Here is a 25,053-nt window from a genome sequence, read left to right as displayed (position 1 = left end):
TCCTCGCCTTCCATCGTCTGCCTCCCCTATTGGGCTATGAGCTGCTGGAGGGCGGGGGTCACGTGTCCTAGTTCTTGTGCCCAGTACGGCGTCCGACGCAATCGAGGCCTCGGGTGTTCGGTTCACGAACAGCATTTACTAGGGGTCCCCTGAGGATCCCCTCTACGATCCCCTTGATTCCTCACAATAAACCTGCCCCACAGGGATTTTTATCCTCATTTCACAGATGCGGAAACTGAGGCCCAGGGTCACCAGCTGGAAACTGGCACAGCTAGTTTCTGGTCTGTCTGTCCTGCTCAGAGGACAGAATGGGGCTACCTGGTCCCCCTCACTCCTGTCTGACCCTTGTCTAGGGGGACCCTCACCCCTCCCAAATTCTTGGAGGCCTCGATTCCTTGGCAAAGGAGGCGGCAATGGCTGGACCACCAGACTGGCCCCACCATCCACAGTGAGCCCACAGTCTGGCCCCTCTGTGGTGAGCAGGGGAGGCTGGTGGTCATTCTAGTATTGTTGATATTCGGGCCAACCTTGGCTGTGTGGGGGCCTGGACAGGCCCTGGCAGTGGGTCCTGGGAGGGTTTCGTCCACTGCGGCCCTGGAGAGCCAGGAGTGGGCCTTATGCCCTCTGGCATCCGAGCCCTGGCCATAGGCCCCCAGCCTTAGGGAAGAGCCACAGTAGAGAGGTAAGGGTCAAGATGCCAGCGACCTGAAGGCCCCTCAGGCTGATGCCTGGTCACACCCTTTCAAGAGGGGTTGGACAAGCAGCTCCGACTCTGTCCCCTTGAACCTCCTTAGCCTCTTGCACACCTGGGTCCCCAGGAAGACGTGGTCTGCTGTGGGTCCCTGGGTCTCTTTGCCCCTCATCACCGTCGTTCTTGGGGCTGTGGATGGGTCCTGGCGGGCAAGGAGGGTACCCTGGGGGTGCCTGGCTCTGGATAACCTAGACTCTCGGCTTACCTGGGCCACCCCCCCCCCCCCCATTCAGGAGCAGATCAGGTCTGGGGACCTCTCGACCCCGCTGCAGGCCAGCCTGGTGTGAGCCTCACCCGCTCCTGCCCCGCCCTATGCTGTACACAGCACGGCACCCCCGGACAGAGCTCCGGTCCGCCCCTCCCCAGGGTCTGTGCACTAGCCAGCCTTCCTCCTCCACACTGCGTCCTCCTGGTGCGAACACACACGCAGCGGGGACAACTGGGAGCAGGTCGGAGCCGAGGGACACTGGCTCTTTGGCGTCTAGAACGTCAGCTTTAAGGGTTGGACTGTGGCCTCGGTGCTGCCTGTGCCATCAGATGGGGACGGGCACCCTCCCAGAGACTGGGGGTGTTTGTCAAGTACTAAAGGGATGAACGAACGTGCGGGACTCCCCAGGTCCCCGTGCCCACAGGGCCAAGGCCTGACCCATGTCCCTCACAGCGCGGGGGCCACCTCTCAGTGCCCCCCACCTTACAGCTGGCTCCAGAGCCCCTGGTCTGGCCGAGCAAGGCCCAGGACGGAGCCGCCAGAAGCTCTGCCCTGGCGGGGGGCACTCAGCACCACCCCTGCTGCCTCCACCAGGCATTCTGGGCCCTTCCCCATCCTCGGAGTGTTCTTCCTCCCAGGCCCTCGGGCTCCTGCAACACAAGGTGCTTCCACCAGGCTCTTCACTTCTCTCTTGCTTCCGTCTTAAGAGCCAGAGCCCAGAGAGGCTGCCTTTCAGCCCAGAGCCCCACAGCTGCACAGGCAGAGCAAGCAGGGGTTGGAGCACCCAGTCGGGCTTTGGGGTGTCCCCTCCCACGTCAGTGGTTCTTGGGGAGGAGGGGTGACAGGCTGTGGTGCTGGCCTTTCAGGACCCCAGCGCACCTGTGAAATGTGAATGATGCCAACACCTCTCCGGCACAGGGGAAATGAGCAGCAAAGGACACTGCCACCAATGAAACCAAAATCCCATGCCCACCTGCCCCCGAGTCCCAGGTGAGGGCCCAGGTGAGGACCACCCAAGAAGACTGGTTCCTTCCTGAGCAACTCCTGCAGCCAAGAAGCCCAGCTCCTCCATGCCTACGAAGCCAATGCCCCCTCACCCGCCAGAAATGAAAAGGCCTTACCTGGGATCCAGGTACACCTGGGGGTCCTGGGGGACCGTGTGGTCCCGGGGGACCTGTTGGTAGAGTCACAGGTGGTCACCCGGGGCCAGAGAAGCCCTCCACCCCCATCAGTTCTACAGAGGGTCATTCCCACCCTCCCACCCCAGCCCCTGCCCTGGGCCTGTCTCCAGGGGCAGTGAACAAAGATCTGGTGCGTGGGTGGTGGGGAACAGCGAGCACTCACTCCCCGGGCCTCCTCGGCCCACACTCAGAGCCGACACCCACCTCTAACCACTCTCCCGGCAGCTGTGCCACAGCCTGCCGCATACACGGGGCCACTCGGCGACCTGCCCCCAGCCAGCCAGGGCCCCGGCAAATCTCTCCCGAGTCTGCCCCTCCTTGGAACCTTGGACTAGACCCCTCCCAGGTATTCCTTCTTGCCTGGGTAACTGCAACTGCTTCTTGATCATCCACCCTCCACGTGGATACCCAGAAAGCAAACGCTCCGTGAAATCCCTCAGTCACCCTCAGCCACTCTCACTCCCCAGACGCCCTCACAGAAAGCTCCTCTGCTTCTGTGCCTTCGCCAATGCTGTCCTTCCTCCTGGAGCTTCTCTGTTCCCTCCACATCCCTGCAAATTCTTTCCTCCTGGTTTTCCCTATTAGTCTCAGACTGAGCATCACCTCCTCCAGGAAGCCTCCCCAGCACCCAGCCCCGACTTCTCCTCTAGGCAAACCTCTGACATGGACCAGCCACTACCCTTGGCTGCTATCAGTCTACACGTCTGGCTGACTCATGGGTCAGAGAAAGCCCAGAGGGTCAGGCAGGGCCACGTGTGTCCAGCACAGGAAGGGTGTTCCTGACCGAACTTCCAGCATGCTAGGGAGAGTGAGGCCTCTACTGCTGGTGGCCTGCACAGGCCTGTGCCTCTGGGACTGCAGGGAGCTCCCTGGTGGGCTGTACCAGTGCGCCCCCATGCTTGAGGAGCACCTGCAGGAAAGCATACCCCAGGTGGGGCACACACCTGCACTCAGTTCAAAGACAACCCCCTTCCTCCGGTCAGAGCAAAGCACCTGGGGTCCCCAAGTGCTCTAAAGTTCATTCCCTCACCTCATCCGGACGTTGACTCGAACGCCACCTCGAGAACGAGGCCTGCCCTGGCCTGGCCTCACCCAGCCCTGCTTCCACCTGCCACTCCCTCAGATCCACGGACCTGACTCGTTCACGGTGTCTGAGCAAGGCTGCCTCCCTCCACCACAGTGCGAGCACCACAAGCGTTATTAACCTTCGTTTTGTTAAGGGGCCTAGAGCACTGCCCAGCAGGTAGGATTGGCTCAGTGAACGTTCGCTGAGCCTGTGAGAGCGTACATAAATGACAGGGAGGGAGGGCTCCGGGCCCGGGGACATCCACAGCTGGGAGGGTTGGGGTCAAGCCAGATCCAGGCTCGGCCCATTGAGCCCAGGGCCACCCTTCCTCCAGGGCCCCGTCACAACTTGGGGCTCCTATACCAGTCCCACAGCTGAGCTGCCAAATAGCCGCTGGGGCAGGCCTAGTCCCCAGCACCCTGCCAAGGCCATGGGACCCCAAGTGACCCCCTCAAGGCCCCTTGGCCCAGGCAAAGCGCATGAGAGGACACCCAGTCCAGGCCATTTGGTGCTGCTGCCCTCTGCACTTACCTGGGGGGCCGGGGGGACCCCGGGGCCCTGGGACACCCGCCAGCACCGTGTCCACGGCGGCAGAAGCCAGCTGTGAGTCTCCATCTGCGGGAAGAGCAGATGGCCTGTGACCTGGCAGGGTGGGGCCGGCAGAGCTTGGAGGCTGGGCCTGAGGTCCCCCAGAGCCAGGGCGGGCACCTGGACCCCACTGGGCCCCACAGCAGCCCAGCAAATGGGTGCTATCATCCCACTGCTCAGAAGGGCGCATGGAGGTCAGGTCAGAGGGCAGTGAGAGCTCAGAGGGCTTCGTATGAAGATAAAGTCCTTCCTGAACATTCCAGACTCTTAGCCTCTGGCCTGTCCCACTCTCTTCCCCATGCCCCAGGCTGGCACTATCTTCCAGGCTCCAGCCCACATGCCTGTCCTGATATACCCAGTTGGCTCACTCATTCAGAGCCTCCTCCAGGAAGTCCTCCCTGCTCACCCCTCTGAGCTGCCTCCATCAGGGCCCTGGGCTGGGGTAAGGGTCTGTCTAATGGCCTATCTCCCAAGGCCCGGGCTCCTCTGGGGAGAGCCCCATGTGATGTCACCCTGTCTGTCCCCAGAGCAAGGCCAAGAGCAGCCAGGTCCAGGAAACGTCTGGGATGGGAGTGGCTACCTTTGTTCCTCCCTCCACACATGGAAGCCACCGGCCTCACAGCAGACGGGCCCCTGTGGGTGCTCAGTCTCCACCAGCTGTCCCCACTGGGGCATCCCTGCTCATCCCAAATGCTCACACCCCGAAGACCGCCCTCTCTCAGGGGCCCCATGGATGAGGGGAGGAGGGTCCTGCTCAAAGAGGGCTCTGGGCACTGGGGGTGGCGGGTGGGCAGCGTCAGGCACATGGCATCGTGCCCAGGCCAGGGCAGCCCGCAGCCCTCGGATGGCTCCTCATGGGCCAGGGTGTGGGCTGCTGAGACCCAAGACCCCCAAGGGCGTCACAAGCACCCTCCGTTTTCTCGCTGTGCAGGGGGCATCTCTGAGCCCACACTTGGGTGAGAAAGACAGGTGCACAGTGAGTTAACATTTGCTCCAGACGCCCCATGCGAGAGCCAGTACCCCTCCCCCTTGCAGGCCCTGGGCTGCGGGCCTGGCCCCTGCACTCCTCGAGGACAGCCCAGGGCCCCCAGTTCCCTTAGGAGTGAGCCCTCCCTCCTGGGGCAGGTTGTGGCTGGGCGCTATTTCAAAGGCCCAGAGCAGCTCCATGAAGAAACATGGGGTAGGAGTCCACCCCGACTTTTCAGACAGGAGATGGGAGGCTCGGAGAGGGACAGTGAAGTTCAGGTCCAGGCCTTACCGCTCAGGCCAGACCTGTGCTGCCCGAGGGGACAGAGCGCCCTCGGGACAGGGGCTGGGGCTCCTCTGACCGCTGACAAAAGGGTCCCCCCTACCACGGTGCCCACACGACATCCACCCACCCCCTCTCCTCAACACTTAAAGCCAAACCTGTCACTTGCTTCTTTTAAAACCCTTCTTTCAAGTGCCCTAGGTTTGCACTTCACAAACATGACGCTCCCTGTGGGCTGAGGCTCCCTCAGCCCAGCTGGCACTGCACCGCCACCCCTCAGACCAGGGGCCACCACCCACTCCCCGGGCTTCCCCGCGTGCAGGCGGTGTTTCTGGGGCTCACAGGGGCCCTCTGCACTAGCCTGTGTCCCTGGGGGACAGGAGTGCTCACGGCTGTGTCCCAGTGATGACACACAGTAGGTGCTCAACCAACACTCGTCAGATAAGGGGACTTGTGACGAGGAGATGGGAGAACAGATGACCTCAGAGGCACTGCCATCACCAGGCAGGGAAACTGCGGCCAGGACAAGGTGCAGAGTGACCTTTGAGGGGCAGGAGCTGAACACCGAGGAACAGACAGGTCACGCTGGGGCCAGAGTGAGGTTGGGGGTCAGTATGGGTCCCCCAGGGACCCCCGCCTGTCCAAGCCCACTCCCAAGCTGGCACCCCACTCACTGATGGGTCCCTTTGCAGGGTCCTCTGGGGAGGGCTAGTCCCTCAGCGGACTGCGTGGCCCAGGCCGGCCCCACCCCACCCTCAGGCCAGCACTCACTGTCCTTGTCGGTAGGTGGCTGCAGGGAGTAGAGGACACCTTGGGGGCCATTTGGAGGGAGGCCCGGGCTGCCTGCAGGGCCGGGGGGGCCAGGGGGTCCGGGGCGCCCCATCTCTCCAGGAAGCCCGCGGGGCCCTGGGGGCCCCAGGAGGCCTGCAATGGGGAGAAGAGGAGTCACATGAGAGCTGGGCCTGGTGGCCAACGTTGCTGACAGCAAATGGGCCCTAAAGGGGACGGGGTTGGCAAGGGTCAGTGGTGGCCTCTAGACCATGGTCTCCCTGGAGGGCCGTCTTGGAATGTAAGTGAAATGGCTTCCCCCTTCCGGGCCCCATGCCCGGGGTCTGCTGGGGCAGCTGGGTGGCAGAGACAAGGGAGGCAGGGATGGCTCTAGCCAGATGCGCTCTGACCCCTCCAGGGACTCTAGCTCCGAGGCAGGAGCGCCAAGGGTGTCAGCCAGCCTGCCGAGGGGTCACTCCCTGGAGGAACCAGGGTGCTCCCTGGGGGTATTTACATAACTGAGCACACCCTCCAGCCCCTGGCAGCCCCACCCCCATGCAGGCACCCACAGCTCCAGAGCCCTCTCTTCCTCCTGCAGCCCAGGGTGAGACCAGACCCTATGGTGGGCAGCAGTTAGGGCGCTGGTGGGTGCATGAGACGACCCGTCTGCTTAGAGAGGGGAGAAGCCCCAGCCCTTGTTCCCCAGGGGACAAAGGACAAAGTCAGTGTCCTTACCGGGAGGCCCTGCTGGGCCCTTCTCTCCTGCCTGGCCCCGGTCACCTTTGGAGCCTGGGGGTCCTGCAGGCCCTGGTGGGCCTGTCTGCCCGGGGGGCCCTGGGGAGAGAGTGAGATGAGGCTTGAGAATGCTGTGGCCTGAGCTGGTGGCACCAGGCCTGGCCATCTGTGTCGTCCGCACAGACCTGCACCCAGCAGCCCTGTCCACCTGGGGCTCCCAAATGTGCCAAGGGACCAGAGTCAGCTCGCCATTCACTGCAGTTTACACACCACTTGCACCTATTAACCTCTGTGATCTCAAGCGCTGCTTTTGTTTCCTTTTGGCGGGTGGAGAAACTGAGGCCCCAGAAGGTGCAGGCTCTCCCTCAGGATCCCAGAACCAGGCTGCAGATGAGTGAGGTCCCCTCTCTCCACAGTCTTCTTTCTGTCTCCCTGCTCAGAGTTGGGAACAGGGCTTGTGGCAAAGAATTCCCTCTAAGCCCTCCTCGGAGACTCCAGGAAGCCCCAAAGGACACGCCTGCCCACCTCCAGGGTCTCTGGGCCCCAAGGACGAGTGAGAGGGGCAGAGAGGTGAGAGGCCTGCCGTGTGGCCTGGCGACAGCCCCTTCTCCCTCCAGAACGCCTGGAGAGGGTGTTCAGAGACCTGCTGGACTGATGGAGGGACCTGCGCAGGCTCTTAACACCCTTTCGTCTCTGTCTGCAGTGGCTGTGGTCCAGGACCCGGGAGGAAGGGCTCTACAGGCCGCTACTCTGGGGAGACTCCACCTGTTTTCTGGGATGGATACCAGGAGGAAGCTGAGTTGGTCACCATTTGTAGGGTTTGTTCGCCACCCGATGGCCATTCCTTGCAACTGCACATTCCCTCAGAAGGAGCAAGGTCTGGCGGGAAAGACCCAGATCTCCTCCCAGCCTTCCCCTCCCACCCCCCACGGGTCAGAACCTGGGCCCTCCCCAGCCTAGGATGGGGAGCCTCCTTTTTTTTTCAGTCTCTGAGAAGGATTTGAAGAATGTGGGTGTGGTGCGGTCTTCTAGGGTGAGACCATGGGGACCGTGGCTAGAGCAGTGGGTCAGGGGACCCAGCGGGAGAGGCTCCCCCACATCCACAGCAGCCTGAGCTCCCCACTCCCCCACAGCCTCAGCCCCTCAGAAGAGTGCAGAGTATCTGCTGCTCCCCCAGCCCCTGGACTGGCCACCGGAGGCCTGCCCTCCTACTGCCTGGGTCATCCTGCCACTCTGCTCCCGCTCCTACCTGGAGGGGCACACGAAACCTGCACAGGCGCGAACAGGGCAGAGGAGCAGGGGAGGGGCCAGGCATGCGCTCGGAGCTGTGCCGCTGGGGCAGTGCTAAGAAGCTGGGGGCCCCACTGGGAGAGAGGAGGGGAGGGAGACCATCGCCTCCTAAGGGCTCCAGCGGGACCAAGAATCGTGGGGACAAAGAGCCCCTGGATCACTGGCTAACCCCAGGGGTCACTTCTCTGCGCCTCACTTTTCTCCTCTAACCCCAAGCTTTATGAGCTTACCAGAATGATGAGAGAGGCCATCGGTCCAGCCTGAGTGACATAAAAAGATTTACTCACTGGCACAGCAAGGACGCTGGCCAGTCAGAAGGGACACCGGCCTTAGACCCAAGTGCGGCCATACTGACGGGCGCCAGCTGACCGCCCAGGCAGGTGAAGGCCCCGCACAGCACCTGGTGTCCAGCAATCCAAGCTGCTGTCACCAGTTGCTATTGCTATTCGCAGACTCAGAGGACAGAATTCTGACCAACGGATGGAAGCTGCAGAAACTAAATTTTATCCCTGACTCTAAAAAGTGGAGGGAAGGGAGAAAATAACAGGGCGGCAGAGGTCCTCCAACTCCAGTCGGAGAGCTTAGACAGGACCCCCCGAAAGCGGTAGGAGACAGCCCCCTGTCCCTGGGGGTGTGCAGACAGGGGCTGCTGTACACTGACCCAACCAAGGGGTAGGCTGGGCTGAGGGCCTAAATGAAGACACTGAGGGGCATCAGGGCAGCTCACAAGGACAGTAGCTGGACTGTAGTACAATAAGGAATGGTGGGGACTGTGGCAAGCTGCAGAGCTTAGACAAAATCTGAAGGGGCAGACATGACTTAGCTGCAGCCCATTGTTTCCATGACCGACTGCCAGCCCCGAAAGTCACATCTTCCATTTTCCTAAGAGTAGCCAGAAATCCTGATTTTTATGTGATATCTCACAGTGTTTAAATGGTAGCTCGATTGTTTTAAATGTCATATGGGCACGTTGGACCCAGAAACCCAGTGGGTGGCCTACCCATGGACCCCTGGGAGGCCACTCCCAGGCCTCTCTGGCTGGCCGAGCCCTGCCCTGTAGGATGCACTCACCGGCTGGCCCCGAGGGCCTTCTCCGGGGCCCCGGGTGGGCGAGAGGGAGGGCGTCAGGGAGGAAGTCCTCATTCCAGGGGGGCGGGGTGCTCTGGGGGGCTGGCAGGTCATTGTCCGGGCTTGAGGGCCGCTCCGCTGCTTCCAGCAGGAGAACCTGGACCAGAGATGGGCAGAGGGTCAGGCCCGGGCCAGGCCAGGCACACACGGGGACAGGGACGGCCCCTGTGAGACCTTCAGCTGCCCACTGCCGGCTTGGGTGGTCACCTTCCTCAGCGGGACCACAGCTCCCTTGCCAGAATGCTCCTCCCCCCTTCTCTGCTTCCCATTTCAGAGCAGCCCTCCTGGACCTCGGGCTCAAGCAGGTCCCCAGTGCACATGTGCGGTGTCCTGTGCACTTCCTCTGGAGCGGCCACCTCTGGGCCTGGAGACCTGTGGTTGTTTGAGCAATGACCATGGCCACCTCCCCCTCACTGCTCCTCCAAAGTGGGGGGGGCTGGTGTGCTTGTTCCCCACGCTGCCCCACTTTGGGCACAAATGGCACGGTCAGGGAGTGTTTGTGGGTGGGTGGGTAGGTGGGTGAACAGATGCAAGGGGGAGGGAGGGAGGGAGGAAAATAAGGAAAGGAAAAAGGTAGAGTGAGGGAGAAAGAAAGACAGAAAAAGAAAGAAAAAGAAGAAAGAGGAAGGAAGGAAGGGAGGGAGAGAGGGAGGGAGGGAAAGGGAAACAGAAAGGGAGGGGAAGGGAAGGGAAGGGAAGGGAAGGGAAGGAAGGGAAGGGAAGGGAAGGGAAGGGAAGGGAAAGGAAGGGAAGGGAAGGGAAGGGAGGGGAAGGGAGGGGAAGGGGGGGAAGGGGAGGGAGAAAAAACTAAATGGGCCTGGTTTGGTTCATGAATTTTAGTAGAAGCTCCAAGAAAACTAATGGAGGTCGCAGTCACTCAGGGGCAGCCTGGAAAGCAGCCTGTCTTCTCCCCTGGAGGGAATCAAGGGTCAAAGACTGCAAAGACCCAGGGCCTGGGCAAGGAAACTCCCTCCTTAATTCCCTTGAACTTGGAGCCAGGCCTCAGTGGCCTCAGCAAAGCCCTGCTGCCTCCAAAGAGGCCAGCAGGGGGCACTGCGTGCCCAGGATCAATGCAGGGTGGGTGGGCAGGCACCAAGAACCTAGGTAGGCCCACCCAGGGGGTGGGGGTGGGGCAGAGGATGAGAAGCGCTGGGGTCCCTCACTCGCATTAAACACAGTCTGACGTTCTGCACCCCCCCCCACCCCCGCCCCTCTCCATGGTGTGTCCCTGGTCTTACGTCCCATCTGCCTGATGGGGAGGAATCAGTCTGGTTTTCTGGTGTCTCAAGTCCCCTCTAGCTCTTGGGAGTCTGCCGGAGTACTAGACACGGCCACCCCGCTGCTGTGACTAAGGAGCCTGGGGCTGGGGCAGGGGGTGGTGAGGGTGGGCCTGCCTGGAGGGCCCACCGTTACCATGATGTTTGTCTAATCCCACAGGCACTGCCGCCCAAAGGCATGCAAACCCCACGCTGGGCCTGAACGCCTACCCTGTCCCATCCTGCACCCACTCTGACATCAGAGTCCTGGGGCCACCCTGGGACTCCACCTCCCCGCTTCTGGGCGGGTCAGGGCCTATGCACTTGGCCTTCCCCAGGCCGCACCCCAAGGCCCCTCAGCCTGCGGTCAGCCACAGCGTGTCCCCCCTGGCCTGTGGCCCCAGGCCCCACAGCAGCCCCTGGCCTTCCCTGCCTCCATCTGCCCCCCTTCCCTCCTGGGGCCCCCACGCCACCAGCACAGCAGACAGAGCCTGACCGGGGCCTGCTTGGGGCCTCTGATGTGCCTAAAAGGTACGTTTGGCCCTGCCCTGGCCTTCCTGGGCCTCAGCTTCTGCTCGTTCACTCTCCTCTGTTCCCGCCCTCAATGACCCCAGGGCCCCTCCTGATTCAAGACGCCCAGCTCCAGCCTCTTGCTCCTGCAGGGCTCTCTGCCAGCCCTGCCCTGCCCTCCCAAGGAAGGTCCCGAGACACCAGTCTACCTCCTCCTCCCTACTGTCTATCTTACCCTTTGGGCAGAGCGGGGACCTCCTCTCCACCCCCCTACACTCGCTTTGTGCCAAAGCCAGGCAGAGTGAGTGGGCAATGCCACCAGCTGGGCTACCTGGAATGGGCACCCTCCCGCTCCTGGTCTCCAGAGCCCAGCACGGGATAAGTGCCACCTGATGGGGGGTGCTCATGCCCTGTGACCATGCAGACTGGCTTGATCCTGGCTCTCCCATGTGGCCGCTGGGTGACCCTGTGCAAGCACCATGACCTCTGTGAGCCTCAGTTTTCCTATCAGCAAAACTGGGGTGATAACAAGCTGCCTTCACAGCACTTAGGCCTGGGCTGGGCTGGGTTTTCCCAAGGGTGTGGCAAAGGGTCCTTGTGAGTACCCCCACCCCCACCAGTTCTGCAGTGTCCCTGGGCCTGGGTGACAGAGTCCCTGGAGATACTAGGGAACCAAGTGTCTCAGGGTCTCCATCTGTGCCGGAGAGCTGGGCTCCTGCCCTGTGAGCCTCTGGCGGCTTTTCTGAGCCCTCCTCACCCATCTGACCCTCACAAGAGCCCATGAGACAGGAGGGGTCATGGTGGCCACATCGCAGGCAAGGTGTAAATAAAGGTTCAGAGACCACAAGTGGCTTATCCAAGGTTGCTCAGTGAGCAGACAGCAGGGCCCCATGTGGTGCTTCGTCCGCCTCCCCAAGCTGGGCCACAGCCTTGGCCTTGGTGGAGCTTCACAGAGGCAAGAAAAAGGGGGACCAGTTGGCTCGGGTCACACAGTGCCTTTGGGGTGGAACCCGGTCTTCTGACCCCAGAAACCCTACGGGGAGGCAGGGGTTACGACACCTGCCTCAGCCGCAGTTTTCACTGGGAAGCTGGCTGGACATTCAGAGTCAGAGTCTCTGGGGCAGCGGGGGAGCTGGAGACGGGGGGTGGCTGGGGGGCTGGCTGCCAGTGGCAGGTGATGGGGGACCCAGGACGGTGGGCATGAGGATGGGGGTGAGGAGCACAGGCAGGACCCGGGGCCTGGGGCCTGGGGGAAGGGTGTGGGTGCAGGCGGGAGTGGCTCTCCCCATTTTGGCCTGGCTCCAAGGACAGTGGGATCGCCACTAGTCAAACAAGGGCATGGGAGAGGGCAGGACTGGAGTGAAGGTGACCCTGTGGGGGGCGGGTTCAGCTGCAGTATCTCGGGGGGGATCGGCACATGGACATACTTAACAGGGAGTAGTCGGGGGGCAGTCGGGGTAAGTGCAGGGATGGAAGGGGGGCCTGACCGGGGCTCCTGGGAGCAGACTCCAGCATTCCCCTTTCGTGCCCAGGCTCCAGGCTCCCCTGAGGGGACCTGTCCCCACACGAAAGGCCTGACTCACTTTTTTCCGGGACACTTCCCACACAGACACAAGGCCCCTGGAGCCCACAGACCAGGGCAGAGGCGTGATCACAGCCAAGTTAGCATCAGCCCTGGCCGGAGTCCAAACCCTCCTGGCCTGGCCTTGGCCAGCCTCCTGCAGAAACTGACCCCACCCCTGCGGGGCATGAGCTCCCGAGACAGACAGCAATGGGTGTGGGGACTCGGCCCAAGAAAACCAGACCACGGCCTTCCAGGGCAGTGGCCCTAAAGACGTCATTGTGGTCTGGCCGATTGGCACCAGACACCAGCGGAACGCCGAGGCTTCTGTGACCCTCATGCAGGGAAGTCCCCTTGGGCTCCCTCCCACTCCTTGTGGTCCATGAAGTCAGAGTGTAAACTGAGGGGGAGGAGAGGAAGGAAGGCAGAGAGTTTTTTCCTGCTGGCTGTCTGCCTCTCGATCCCCCCGCAGCCATTCCAGCTGCCCCAGGAAGACAGGGTGGCAAAGGTCCCAAATCAGCTGCGAGGTCTGGGTCTTCTGGCAACTCAAGCGCCCTCGGTCGGCGAAGATGGCGCCGGCCCTGATGGCTGTCTGGACCCCACCGCCTCTTCGCCCCTTGCTCCAGGACCCCGACTGCCCAGGGAAAGATGTGAGATGGCCCAGGTACTCATATTCCCAGCTCCCTTGCAGCCAGGAGGCGGGCATGTAGCCCTGGCTAACGAGACGTAATGGGTTTGTTGGGGGGTACCGACTGCCTTGGAACATGATGTCAGGACGTGATGCCTGGAGCTGCAGTCATCACTTTGTGATGACGTGTCATGGACCATCAGGACAGAGGGTGACCTGCTGATGAGGTGAAGGGGAAGGCTGCGAGGAACGTGGGTTCTTGGGCCACCAAGCCAATCCCAGAGCCACCTGCTCCTGGACTGTTTGTTGAAGAAACAATAAGCACCCTTAAGGAGCACCCTGCCAGTAGTTGGATTTCTGTTACACCCAGGGGCCTTCCTCCCCACACACCAAAATAGGCTTTTTGTCTGAGGGAAGAGGAGGCTCAGGTTTCAGGCCTCTGGGGCGCTGCTCCCTGTTGTCAGCTGCTTGATTTGACTCCCGTCTGGGGTCTGGCTGCCTGACTCTGCCGTCAGCCACCGGACCCCAGCCTCTGGCCTGGCTGACCCTGGCTCTATGCTGTCTGACCCCTGCAGGCTCCCCTGACCTTGGTACAGCCCCTGGGGCTGCTGCACTGTCCCGACAACTTGCCCAAATTGCATCTTCCTCCTTACTCAGGCCACCGCGTCTCAAAGCCCTCTGACCCAGGCCGACACAACTCCTAGCGGCCCTGTCTCTCTAGGACACACTCGGGCACGAAGCAGGCAGGTGTGCATCTAGAAGGTGACCCAAACAAGGCACAGGAGCTGAGACAGGAGTCTTGCAGCCCCTACCTGGGGACCAAGAAGAAGGCGGGCTGCTGAACTGGGCTCCCACAAGGAAGGCGGTGCAGCCACCTCTCTGCACTCCCCAGACCCAAGCTACCTCCCCCAACTCCCCACCCAAGAGCCATCTGAGCTTCCGCCTGTACATCCACCTCAGAGAGACCCAGTGAGAAGCAGGGAAGTGACCCCTTCAACTCCTGTTTCACTGGGTGGCAGAATGAGGTCTGGAGCTAAGAAGGGACGTGCCAAGGCAGGGCTACTGCCGGGACAGGAACCGTGGCCCTGGCTCCTCTCGCACATCCTGCTGTCCCTCCCCCCAGAGTCTGCAGGGGGGTCGAGATTCTCATGCTGAGGGCCAGAGAGCAAGCCTGGCCACCAGCCTGCTGCCCGTGGCTGTGCTGCTGGGGCCAGTGGGAGGGAGGTGTGAGGCCGGGAAGACGTGGGCAGGAATTGCTCATGGCAGGAGAGCATGAGCGAGGGCCAGGTGGGCGGGGACAGCGTGCCAGTCCTCCCCCGGAGTTGTGACTTTTAACACCCTAAGGTGCTGGGCCGGGGCCAGGGCAGGCTGCGGGCCGAGGCTCTGCCAAACCACACAGAGGCCTCAGGTGCCTGGAAAATGCCCGTCAGGCAGCTGGCCCAGGGACCCTGTCTTTTCTAGATTCTCGGGTGCCAGAAGTTCACCCAGCATCCGACCGCTCTAGGGCTACCCCAGCCCCAGTGTGGCCCAGGTAGTGGCAGCTGCTCCCTGAAGCCTTCCACCCCCACCCCCAAAAAGCCACTGGTCCTGTGAGGCGGCACTTTAACCCATCCCACACCTGAGGAAGTGGGGCTTGGCTGAAGTCACCTAGCAGGCGTGTGGTGGTCCCATGTATGTCTGACTCCAGGTGACAGTCACCTGCAGCACCCGTCTGACCAGGCAGGTACCCTCGTGGTCAAGCTTCCAAGGCAGGGGGCAAGGCCAAAGGCGAGGTGGGGTTGGCAAGGGCCCAGTACGTGTGTATGTGTGTCTGTGCGTGTGTATCTTTGTGTGTCTGTGCTCTCATGTGTGTCCGTGGTATGTGTCCGTGTGTGTGTGTGTGTATGTGCTTGCACGCAGGGGGGCATCTGCCTCTCAGGCTCTCCTGGGCCTGCTCTCAGGGCTCTTGCCTTGGCAGTCCCTCAGCCCACCTCGCGGCGCTGTCCTCACTCCGGCCTCCCTGGTAGCTGGCCATTATCGTACCACTCACTGGTCGGACACCCTCTCCTGGACTAAACCTGCCCCAGCTGGGAGCTCTGCCTCAGGCTCGGGTACATCCAGCCTCCCAGTGCTGGCTCTGCCCTGGGGCCAAGCGAGCCCTCCACCTGAAGTTTTGCTGCCCCAAGGGGTTGGTCCTCCCGCAGGCCAGCCCCTCCAGTCAGTCCTCTGACCTCTGGCGTTCTCGGGAGAGCAGCCCAGCCGGGGCACAGCCCATGGCCCCCACTCCTTTGCCTCCTGCCTGCCTGTACCTGCCAAGGGCTTCCTCTGGCCACAAGTGAACTTGGGGGCGGACCAGAGTGACAGGGAACACCACCTACCAGACACCTCGCCCAGTGAAGGGGTGGCATCCCGGCCCCTCGAGGGCCCGCTCTGCAGCACGTGCTCTCCCCGTCTCCCGGAGGGGCACTCACAGGTAACCTGCCCGGCAACACACCTGCACCTCGAATGTCCTCCCTTCCCTGGCCTACTTCCTCTCTCTTCTCCAATGCCCCCCAGGGCCATTCCCAAAGAAATACTTATGCTTTATCAAGTCCTTCAAGTGCTTCTGGGATGACCTGCTCCTCCCCAGGTAGACAGGCCAAGGGCTGGCTAGTGCTGGCTCTTCTGTGCCCAGCCCCATGCCAGACAGCAAGGGGGGAGCCAGAGATGGGAACAGTACCTCTTTCTACTGAGAGGCCAACTTCCGGGCATCTAGTCTCCCAGCTCCCAAGGCCTGTACCCAGACCAGCCTATGGGCTGACCCAGGACCTTCAGATTTCTTGTTCTTCCCACTCCCTTCCCCAACTCCAGGAGGCTGGCCCAGCTTAGAGAAGGCCACCCAGAGCCACTCAGGCCCCAGCAGCACCCAATCCCTGGGACCTGGCTGCACAGGCCTGCTGGGCTCCCTGAGGCTGGGGTTTCCCCAGCCACAGTCTGCAGGTGGCTGATGCACCCTCCCCACAGACAGCTCTCCGGGCCCAGGCTCCCCAGTCCATCTGACCTTGGCCTCCAGCGTGATCAGTCGCTCACTCATGTCACTGAGCCGGGTACAGTTCATGCATTCTGAAAGAGAAGAGGATCCCAGGTGAGGATGGAGTGTAGACCCCTGGGGAGGAGCAGCTCGGCCACTGGGATGGCTTCTGGATAAGCAGGCAGGGAAACCTTTGACTGGTTTGCCTGGAAAACTCCTGCCCACCCACCAGGGCATTATCCTAAGCATCCTCTCCAGCATGCGGCCTATCTGACCTCTGAACCTCCTTTCTGAGCACCCGCAGCACACGGTACCATCTGTGTACTCAGCAGAGTGTCTGAGCCAGCACTGAGCCAGCACCCAGATGCCTCGTCAGCCTGTGAGCTTCAAGATGGCAGGGGCCTTTGTTTTGTTTGCCCGTGAATCTCATCACCTGGCACAAAAAAAGCAGGGACTCAAAAGACCTGAGAGTTGATGAGTGAATAGTAAATGAGATGTGTTCCCTGACTTTGAGAACTATCGTCTCAAAGACACAGCTGGTAAGGTCCGTGCTGGGGCTTTAAGAACAGAACATGCAAGAGAGTGTCATGGGGGATGCCAAAGCCAGTCTGAAGTGAGGAGTAGGTGGTCAGGGAGGGCATCCTGGAGGCAATGGCATCTAAAATGAGGCCCAAGAGATATGTAGTGATTGGCCAGGTGAGGGAGTGGGGAAAGGCTGTTGGAAACTGCCCTGCCTGGTTTCAGGAGCTGTAACCACCCCCCCACCCCCCAATGGCTAAGGCTGAGTGAGTGACCTTGGGACCCTAAGCCACTAAAGAGACAAAGCTTATTTCCCTGGCAGGGGTGCTGCCTCTGCTCCTTTTACTTCACCCTACCTGGCCCCCAATGCTTGATCGGGTAGCCAATGACGGGTAAGATTTCTCAAGGGAAGGACAACCTAAGACAGGCACAATCATGGTGGGGGAGCCCAGGGAAGGACTTGGGGGCCTATAGAAAAAGGGGGTGATGGACCCTCACCCCTCAGCTTTGACATAGCCTGAGTCCTCATTCTGTCTGTGAGAAGTCTCCTAATCTCTTGGCTGCCTTACTTCCCTTTCCTGACTTAAGCCTGAAACAATGCCGGTGGTGAGTGCAGCCCTGAGCTGGAAAAGGCAGACTCCCTGGGCGATCAGGCCTGAGAAAGAGTATGTAAAATCCCGTGAAACCTGCTTTGTTTAGGATGTTCTCAATTAAATGATAAGGGTCCAAGCAGGAAGTGAGTTTGTTTCCCAAAGTTTTATGGCCTTTCAGCTATCCTACCCTGGCTGAAAATAGGCCCCCAGAGTTCTTGTATGTTATCTATTGTTTGATCCTTACTGCCTGATAATGTTTAATGAGCTTTACGTATACACCCAGTATTCCTATGCAAATTGAATCCAATAAAAGCCTCTCAAGGTAAAGGTCGAGGCGCTCTCCTCTTGAGAGGGTGGCCGAGGTGCTCTGAGGCTTGCTCTCCCCTTGAGAGAGAAGTCGCACCGTCCCTTTTCTTCCACAGGACTCGGTGGTCCATGTGAACTTATTTCATAACATCCATAACGCCATGGACACTGCAGGCCGGTGTCCGCATCAAAAGGCCAGGTTTAGCAGAGGGAAGAACGAGCGCTGAGAGGCCTAGAGGGGAACCAGCAACTGATAAAACTGCTTTTCTGTGCACTACCCAAGTACACGGAGCTCAGCTGATCGTCCAGGGTGAGCCAGAAATAGGGTCCTTAAGGGGAGCCTGGCAGCCCGGAACGGCAGCGGTACTAGTGGGCGCTGCTGCCATAGAGCCACCGCCACTGTTTGTGAAGTATCTGAGTGCTTTTTCAAAAGGCTGTTGTGAGGGCATTATTTTGAGGTGAGTTTTTAAAAGTTAACATCAAATCAATTGTAAATTAATTTAAATATATTATCTTAAGGACCTACTAAACAAAATGCCACCAAATTTTAAGTAATCATTGCCATGGCCTTGTCTAAAATACAATCAAGATTGACTTAAAGGTTTTCTTTAACAGTTGTCTTTGTTTTTAAATCTGATCTTTCTCTTGTTTTTGTTTTTGTTTTTTTTTTCACTGAGGAAGTGTTACTTTCCCTACTCATGGGGAAGTATTGACTTCATGGAAAACATTCTAAAGCACTTATGACTTGAATATTTTTGTACATTTTTTATCAATTATTAAACCTATTCTAGCAAAAAAGTATGGGTCTGCTAGCCGCCTGGCCAAATCCCAGCATGCCTGGGGGCCACCACTGCTGGGGCGGGAGCCCCAGCACGGAGGCCCGGCAGGAAGAGCTCCTGAGGCCAATGGGCAGCTGCTGGAGTGGGTGAAAGTCATGGTCAGATTTGCATTTTTGAAAGCTCACTCTGGCAGCAAAGTTTACAGTGGTGGTGAGGGGTGTGCGAAGCCTGATTAGGACACCAGCAATGGTCACCCCCCAGGCTCGCATCTCCCTGGGCTGTGATGATCTGCTTCCGTCTGACCCCCCCCCCTGAGAACCAGAGCTCGCGGTGAGGAAATAGGTGGTTCAAAGCTGTTCTAAAGACCTTCTGTTGCTCTGCAAGTCAGGGGACACCTGAATTCTTCACTCAGTTCCAAGTGCAACCCTACGGGAACCATTCTGGTTAAACAGATGCAGACACACAAGAGGTCGTGGGTAACTCACTAGGTCCCACTAGGTGTGTGGAGGCCCCTGGGCTGTGGTGAGGCCTGCACACCCACCAGTAGGGTCCAGAGGCCCCACGCCAGCCTGTCCTTGGAAAGGTCCCCTCATTGTCACTGAAAGCAAATCCCTGTTCTAAAGTGGTGGTTGCTCCGTGAGAGGCGTGGGGAGGTGGCCAGGGGATCTACGGGCCGTGGGAATAGGTGGTTCAGGCTGTGTCCTTCCTGGGGTGCCCAGCCACAGGGCCAGGAGCGCTGACACCCACTGCTTTCTGCTCGCCGGCCTTGTCTGGGTCTGTAAGGCCTCCGGTCCCTCCCTGTTCCCTGGGCAGGGCCCAACCAGTGGTTTATAGGCATTTTTTAGGAAAAGAATGTCCCCCTCCCCCTACAAACCTTATCCGTAACCTCGCCACATAAAACAGATTAAAAATGGAGGTGTAAACACCGAAACTCTAACACGACCAGAAGAATGCACACAGTTGTCTGGCTCTGGGTCGGGCACGACTTCACAGAGACCAGAGAGACGGTGTGGTTTCTGGTTGAAAGGGGTGGGTGGGTTGGGGGGATTAAAGACACTTGGTTCCCTCTAGTTTCTCCCGGGAAAGGGATGGTAAAGAAGGGAAAAGGTTAGCCCACAGAGCAAAGAGAAGGCAGAGGGGACCCTCTGCAGACGGACACTGCTGCTGCCGGTAAATGAAGCGCAGCCAGGGGCCGGGGCCCAGCCTCTTTAACACACAGGGGGCAGCCCCTCCAGGCTCCCCGCTCAGGCTGGGACAGCCGCAGGTGGGAGAGGGGAGGAGGCCTGCCTGGGCACAGGGACTCACCCTGTGAGCAGGGGCACAGGAGAAAGGCCCACAGGTACTGACGTTGAGGGAGCCCCCCGGGGAAATAGCTGAAGCCCCAAAGGCCCCCAGTCAATAAGGCCAAACCCCAAGGAAAGAGTCCAAGGTGGCTTTAGTGCCCCCTTCTTAAATACAGACAGCCCTGCACTTCAGGGTGCCTGGGCCTCTTGGGGCCTTTCCCAAGAAGCCTTTCATGGGGAAGACAGATCAAAGCAGAGAAGGTCCCATTTGTCTCTCCACCCACCCTCCACCCTACCCAACCTCCCCACTACCACACAATGGCACCTTCAGCCACCTGGAGGCATGGGGGGGGACGGCCCATGAGCCCCTTGGCCACCTGCTACTGCTGACAGGGTGGACGGCAGGGTGGTGAGAGTGAGGGCACCTGCCCTCGGAGCAAAGGCCCGGACTGTCTTGAGCAGCCATGTCTTGTGGGGAGCAGGCTGCTTGAGCCCCAGCTCCCCCACCCCTGCACCAGGAGGGCATACCCCCACCCTGGGCAGCAAGAAAAGCAGGGGGAGGATGGGTGTGGGTAAGTTGTAAATCAGAGCCCCAGCCCCACCCAGGGAACAGTTCGGCAGTGTTTACAGACCTTGAACAGTGTTTCCAGGGCCCGAGGCAACAAACAGGACTCCCTGCAGGGGGGAAGGTCAGCAGAGGGAGGGGACCCCTCGGGCTCTTGCAGGAACCTATTTCTGGAAAGTGTGCTGGGCCCAGGCCCAGTTTGCTCTGGCACCAGGCACCCTGTTTGGCAAGTGAGGAGCTGCTTGGCTGTTGGTGGGCACAGGGGGTCCAACTCCCCAGCCGCCAAGAGGCCCAGGAGGCCCGGCCAACGAACAGGGAGGGGTGGGTCCATCAGCCTGGCCTCCCTGTGCCACCTGCCCTGGCAGGCGCTCTGAGACCAGGAGGCTTTTATGGTTCCCCTGGCATTCTGTCATGGACAGGCAATTAAATTACATTTGTTTAACTTTCTGTAATTATTCATGGAGCGGTGGAAACATGGAAACGGCATGATGGGACTGACCAGCTCTGACTGGACCAGGCCCTGCCTGCCCAGCCCCAGGCCTTGGTTTTCCCTCAGTGAGATGAGGGTTCTAACTTCCTGGATTCTGAAGACTCCCATGTCCCCAGCTCTCTCCCCAACCACACAGGCCCATGGGCACCGGGCCCGCACATTTCCCGATGTCTAGGACACAGGTGCAGAAACTTTTGTCAGAAAATCTTTGCCAGTGTGTGTGTATCAGAAGTGTGGATGTGCCAGACAAACCTGTGTGTGTGTGTGTGTGTGTGTGTGTGTGCATGTGCGTGTGCAAGAGAGGGAGACTGAGACTACCTCCTTGGTGTGGTCAGTGGAAAGGGGACTCTGTAGAGACCACTAACTCACTCTGTGGCTTGAGAGGACGTCATGTCGCCTCTCTGTGCCTCAGTTTTCCCCTTTTGTAACAGGGGTTTGCACGGGGTCTGCTCCAAGGCCCTCAGAGTCCTGGACTTCTCGCTCTTGCCACCAGCACCCTCGCCCTGGGCTCTCACGGCCAGGCTCTGTGCACCTACAGCAAGAAGGTAGTCGCCAATCCACCTGCCATCTGCCTTTGGCCGGCAGTGCAGCTGGTGACGGCTCTGCACCCAGAATCCAGGGCCCGCCTCCTGAATGAGGCCGACTCCCAAGCCCTGGTCCCTGAGAGGGGCTTCATCCCTAGGGTAGGAAGTGGCTGCACCAGAGGAATGTGAAGAGGCAGGGGGAGCACACTGTGAGCCTTGGGCCATGAGACCCCAACAGGGAGAACCAGGGCGCATGGGTGGTCCTGTCCCCAGAAACCCAGCTCCCTCTGTGAGAGGCCTTGGAGAGGGGTCTGTAGGGAGGGTACATGTACAGGGTGGATGTCACCAGAAGGTCAGCACAACATGGCCCAGCTGGAGGAGATCCTTTAAAATCCCCTTGGGACCGTTCACCTTAGCCAAGACTCTTAGGTCCCATTAGGAGAAGAAAGTTCCAAGGAGGTCAGTGGAGTCAGATGTTGTGGGGACAGGGGCAGGGCAGGCCAGGTAGGTTGATCACGAATGATCACAGGGGACCACAGGGACAAGGAGGTCCCGAGTAGCCTCAGTTTCTAGGTGGGGCAAGGGATGGGCTGGGCCAGCACAAACCCATGTGGCACTTTCCTGGCTCACTACACACAGCGTCAGCCCTGCTCCTCCCGAGACGTTAGCCTGGGGCCACACCTGCTTCCAGTGCCTCCCTCTGAGGCCTGGAGGTCAGTGAAGACCCTCCTCCACTAGTGAAGCTTTGGTCAGCTCACTCTGTGTCAGAAATGCTGAGCAGTTCCCACCGCTCTCGGGAAAACGTCCTTGTCTTAGCTGGGCTTAGCCAGCCTGCACTGGTCTCTGCCTTGCACTCTCATCACCACACCCCCCCCAGGCCAGGCCAACTGCCTCCGACTGCCAGGACGCACCACCGGGGCTTTCCCCAAAGCCCACAGCCTCTCTCCAGTCTTCAAGTCCGAGGTGTTGTTTTGAGGAAGGATTTTCTGTCTAAGATTCTATACCCAGCTCAACTATCCCTCAAGGTTTGATGGGAGAATAAAGGCATTTGCAGACATGCGTGGTCTCCAATATTTGTGCTCCAGCACCCCCTCCCCAGGAAGACGTTGAAGGGTGTGCTCTGTCAAAACAAAGGAGAAAACTAGAGAAAGTACCCGAAACAAAGACAAGTTCAACATGGGAGAGAGACAAAGGGATATCCCAGGAAGGGAAATGAAGGAATGACAGTGTGCTGTAGGCTGGAGCGAAACCCAACTACACTGGACAAGGAGACAGGTGGTTCTAGAAGGGAGAGAGCCCCTGATGGGTGTGAATGTGAAGAAGAGAGAACTAAACTTCTTTTGGAAAATCTGGGGTGAATCAGTGACGTTTCAAGAGTCACACCTCTATGATATGGCTTTAAAAAACTAAGCAAGAAAAAAAGTAATTATTAATTTTTAGAAAAATGAAAAGTCTAAAGCAAAGAGAAGTGCCTTGGTATACTACCTGCACCAGCATTTGCTTTGCTATAACACTGTTCATTGCCTGTTGATCTAACTCAAATTGTGAAACAATCATCCAGGAGCTGGGGAGGAGGAGGCGACCTGGAAGATGGATCAGGGTGAACAAAAGCACCAGAACCCTGCACAGGAGGAAGACAACAGAGAATCTCTAGGATTAAAAACCATGAGAAACAGCAATGTGTCAACGTTAGTCATCACTATGGAGGTAAGCACCGCCACCTCCCCCGCCCAAAAAAAGTACTTGACTAAAGGGAATGAAAATCGGGAGTAAAGAGGGGAACAGGGGACTGCTCCTTCTCACTGTAGGCCTTAAGGGACTGTTTGCCTTTTTAAAAACACATTTAGTATGCATAATATAATTAAATGTTTAACTGGGTAAAGACAAGGTGTGCTCGTGATGCTATGTCAGAAATACACAGAATTGCATCTGTATTCTGTTTATAATTATATAAAAGGTAAATAGTCAAGGAATGGAACCTGGAAAAGTGGAAACAGTTGCAGTGGTAGGATTATGGGTGTTTTGTCCTCGTTTTTGTAAAATTTCTGGGGGGTATTTTATTCTTTTGGCTCAGTTTCTGGATCTAAAAATGTGGCCAACCTTCCCTACCTAGATGGGGTTGCCGTGGGGGTGGGAAAACAGAGGGGGAGTGGTGTCTGCCTACCCCGGTCCCTTTGTCCCAGCTTCCGACACCCGGCCCCTGGCTTTCTCATCCCCGCCAACACTCAGCTCCTGGCTTGGCCGCCCCACCCCTCAGGGCTACTACCCCACTGAGAGCAGCTCCCTGCCCATGTGGGGCTGGTGGCCTCTGCTCCCCTCTGCATGAGCCCACCTCTGGTTCCACACAATAGCAGGCACACAGTAGGCTCTTAATATCCATGGATTGAATAGTTTTTACACTCTGAACAGAGCAGAAGACCTTGCAAATCATTCCCAGATAGGGAAACCAAGTCCCAGAGAGGAAAGGGAGTTGGCCAAGTTCACGGCCTCGTGGCAGATGAGCTGCCCCAGGTCTGTTCCCTCCATCTAGGGCCCAACCATTGACCACAGACCATGAGCCCATCCTCGGTTCACTGAGGGCTTCCTGCATTATGAGGAGAGATTCGCATGGGCCCTGAAGGTGAAGAATATAAAGATCTTGCCCCACTGCCAAGCCAGAACCTCTGCAAAGTCGCTGAACATCAAGTCTCAGTTTGTTCATCAATAAAATGGACCTGACACTCTCTCCCTGACCCACCGCTGAGAAATGTGACGGTCTCAGAAGAGATCAGTGGGAATACACACCACAAAGTGTGTGAGGGGAACGGCTCTGAGGCTCACATTTCTGGCCCGGGTGAGAGGGGCCAGCCCCCGCCCCCACACCCGTGGCCCCTGAGGGTTCGCAGCCCGGAGACTGACGGCTGGCGGGAGGCTGGAGCCTGTGCGGCTGCACTTCGTGTGTCAGCCTGGCTGGGCCCCGGCGCTGTTGTCCACCAAACTCTGGGCCCACGTTGCTGGGAAGGCATTTTGTAGACGTGGTTCACGTCTACAATCGGTGGGCTTGAAGTAAAGGAGATTACCCCAAACGACGTAGGTAGACCTCGTCTAATCAGATGAAGATATTAAGAGCAAAAACTGAGGTTTCTAGAGAAGCAGGAATTCTGCCTCGAGACCGCATCAGCAAATCCTGCCTGCCTTTCCAGCCTGCTGCTGGCCTGCCCTACAGATTTCGGCCTTGCCAGCCCCCACACTTGCACAAGCCAGCTCCTTAACACGTGTCCATAGAGAGAGCTCGGTAGATAAACACGTGTAGCGATACAGACACACATCTTATTGGCTCCGTTTCTCTGAGGAGCCTGAATGATACAGGCCCTACCCACAAACAGGTCCTAACCAGATGTGTCGACGGGGGCAGCTTCTCCCAGACTCTTACGAGGGTTCTGTGATTCAGCTCCGGCTGCCTTAAAGATAGTGCTGTCAGATTTAGCAAATGAAAACACAAAATTTCAGCGACTCTGCTTAGTACTTTGTTCCTTCTACAGATACGCTTTCTCTGTGACAGGGACCCAGGGATAAGTGGCCTCGCCCTCAAGGGCCTCTGGACATGTGAGCGACCTTGCTGAGGGCCAGGGCCGGGCTGTGTGCCTCTCCGGTGCAGGGTGGGGCCAACCCCAGCTAGGGGAGATCAGGAGGGCTTCCTGAGGAGGTGGACCTGAGCCTGGACAGCTGCCAGTAAAACATTTGCTGAGCGCTTGCTCTGGGAATGACCTTGACCTAAGCCCTTTACACCCGTTCTTTTTTTTTTTTTTTAAATCACCCTTATATTTATGTCATGAAACTGCTCTATTCTTTTTTTTTTTTAAGATTTTATTTATTTATTTTTAGGGAGGGAAGGAAGGGGGGGGGAGAGAGAGAGAAAGACACACACACACACATCAATGTGCGGTTGCTGGGGGTTATGGCCTGCAACCCAGGAATGTGCCCTGGCTGGGAATCGAACCTGGGACACTTTGGTTCCCAGCCCGTGCTCAATCCACTGAGCTACGCCAGCCAGGGCTTACACCCGTTCTTTTAATGTAAGCCACTTAGCAGCCCTGAGGCAGGCAC

The 25,053-nt window shown here is 58.8% G+C and overlaps 1 protein-coding gene across 1 annotated transcript in view; it reads right to left on the bottom strand.

The window, feature by feature from the left end:
• The window catches only part of COL26A1 (collagen type XXVI alpha 1 chain), a 175,689-nt gene that overhangs the window by 6,533 nt on the left and 144,103 nt on the right, over window positions 1-25,053 (bottom strand). Inside the window, exons 4-9 of the mRNA XM_028515606.2 lie at window positions 15,939-16,000; window positions 8,908-9,061; window positions 6,547-6,645; window positions 5,815-5,967; window positions 3,738-3,821; window positions 2,081-2,133 (exon numbers count right to left, since the gene is read on the bottom strand). Of these exons, the coding sequence (XP_028371407.1) occupies window positions 2,081-2,133; window positions 3,738-3,821; window positions 5,815-5,967; window positions 6,547-6,645; window positions 8,908-9,061; window positions 15,939-16,000 (605 nt within the window). The remainder of the gene's footprint in view (window positions 1-2,080; window positions 2,134-3,737; window positions 3,822-5,814; window positions 5,968-6,546; window positions 6,646-8,907; window positions 9,062-15,938; window positions 16,001-25,053) is intronic.

This window comes from Phyllostomus discolor, chromosome 3 (assembly GCF_004126475.2).
Source record: "Phyllostomus discolor isolate MPI-MPIP mPhyDis1 chromosome 3, mPhyDis1.pri.v3, whole genome shotgun sequence".
Taxonomy (NCBI): domain Eukaryota; kingdom Metazoa; phylum Chordata; class Mammalia; order Chiroptera; family Phyllostomidae; genus Phyllostomus; species Phyllostomus discolor.
The sequence above is the reverse complement of the archived record's forward strand: the minus strand, read 5'-3'. Positions and strand labels throughout refer to the sequence as shown.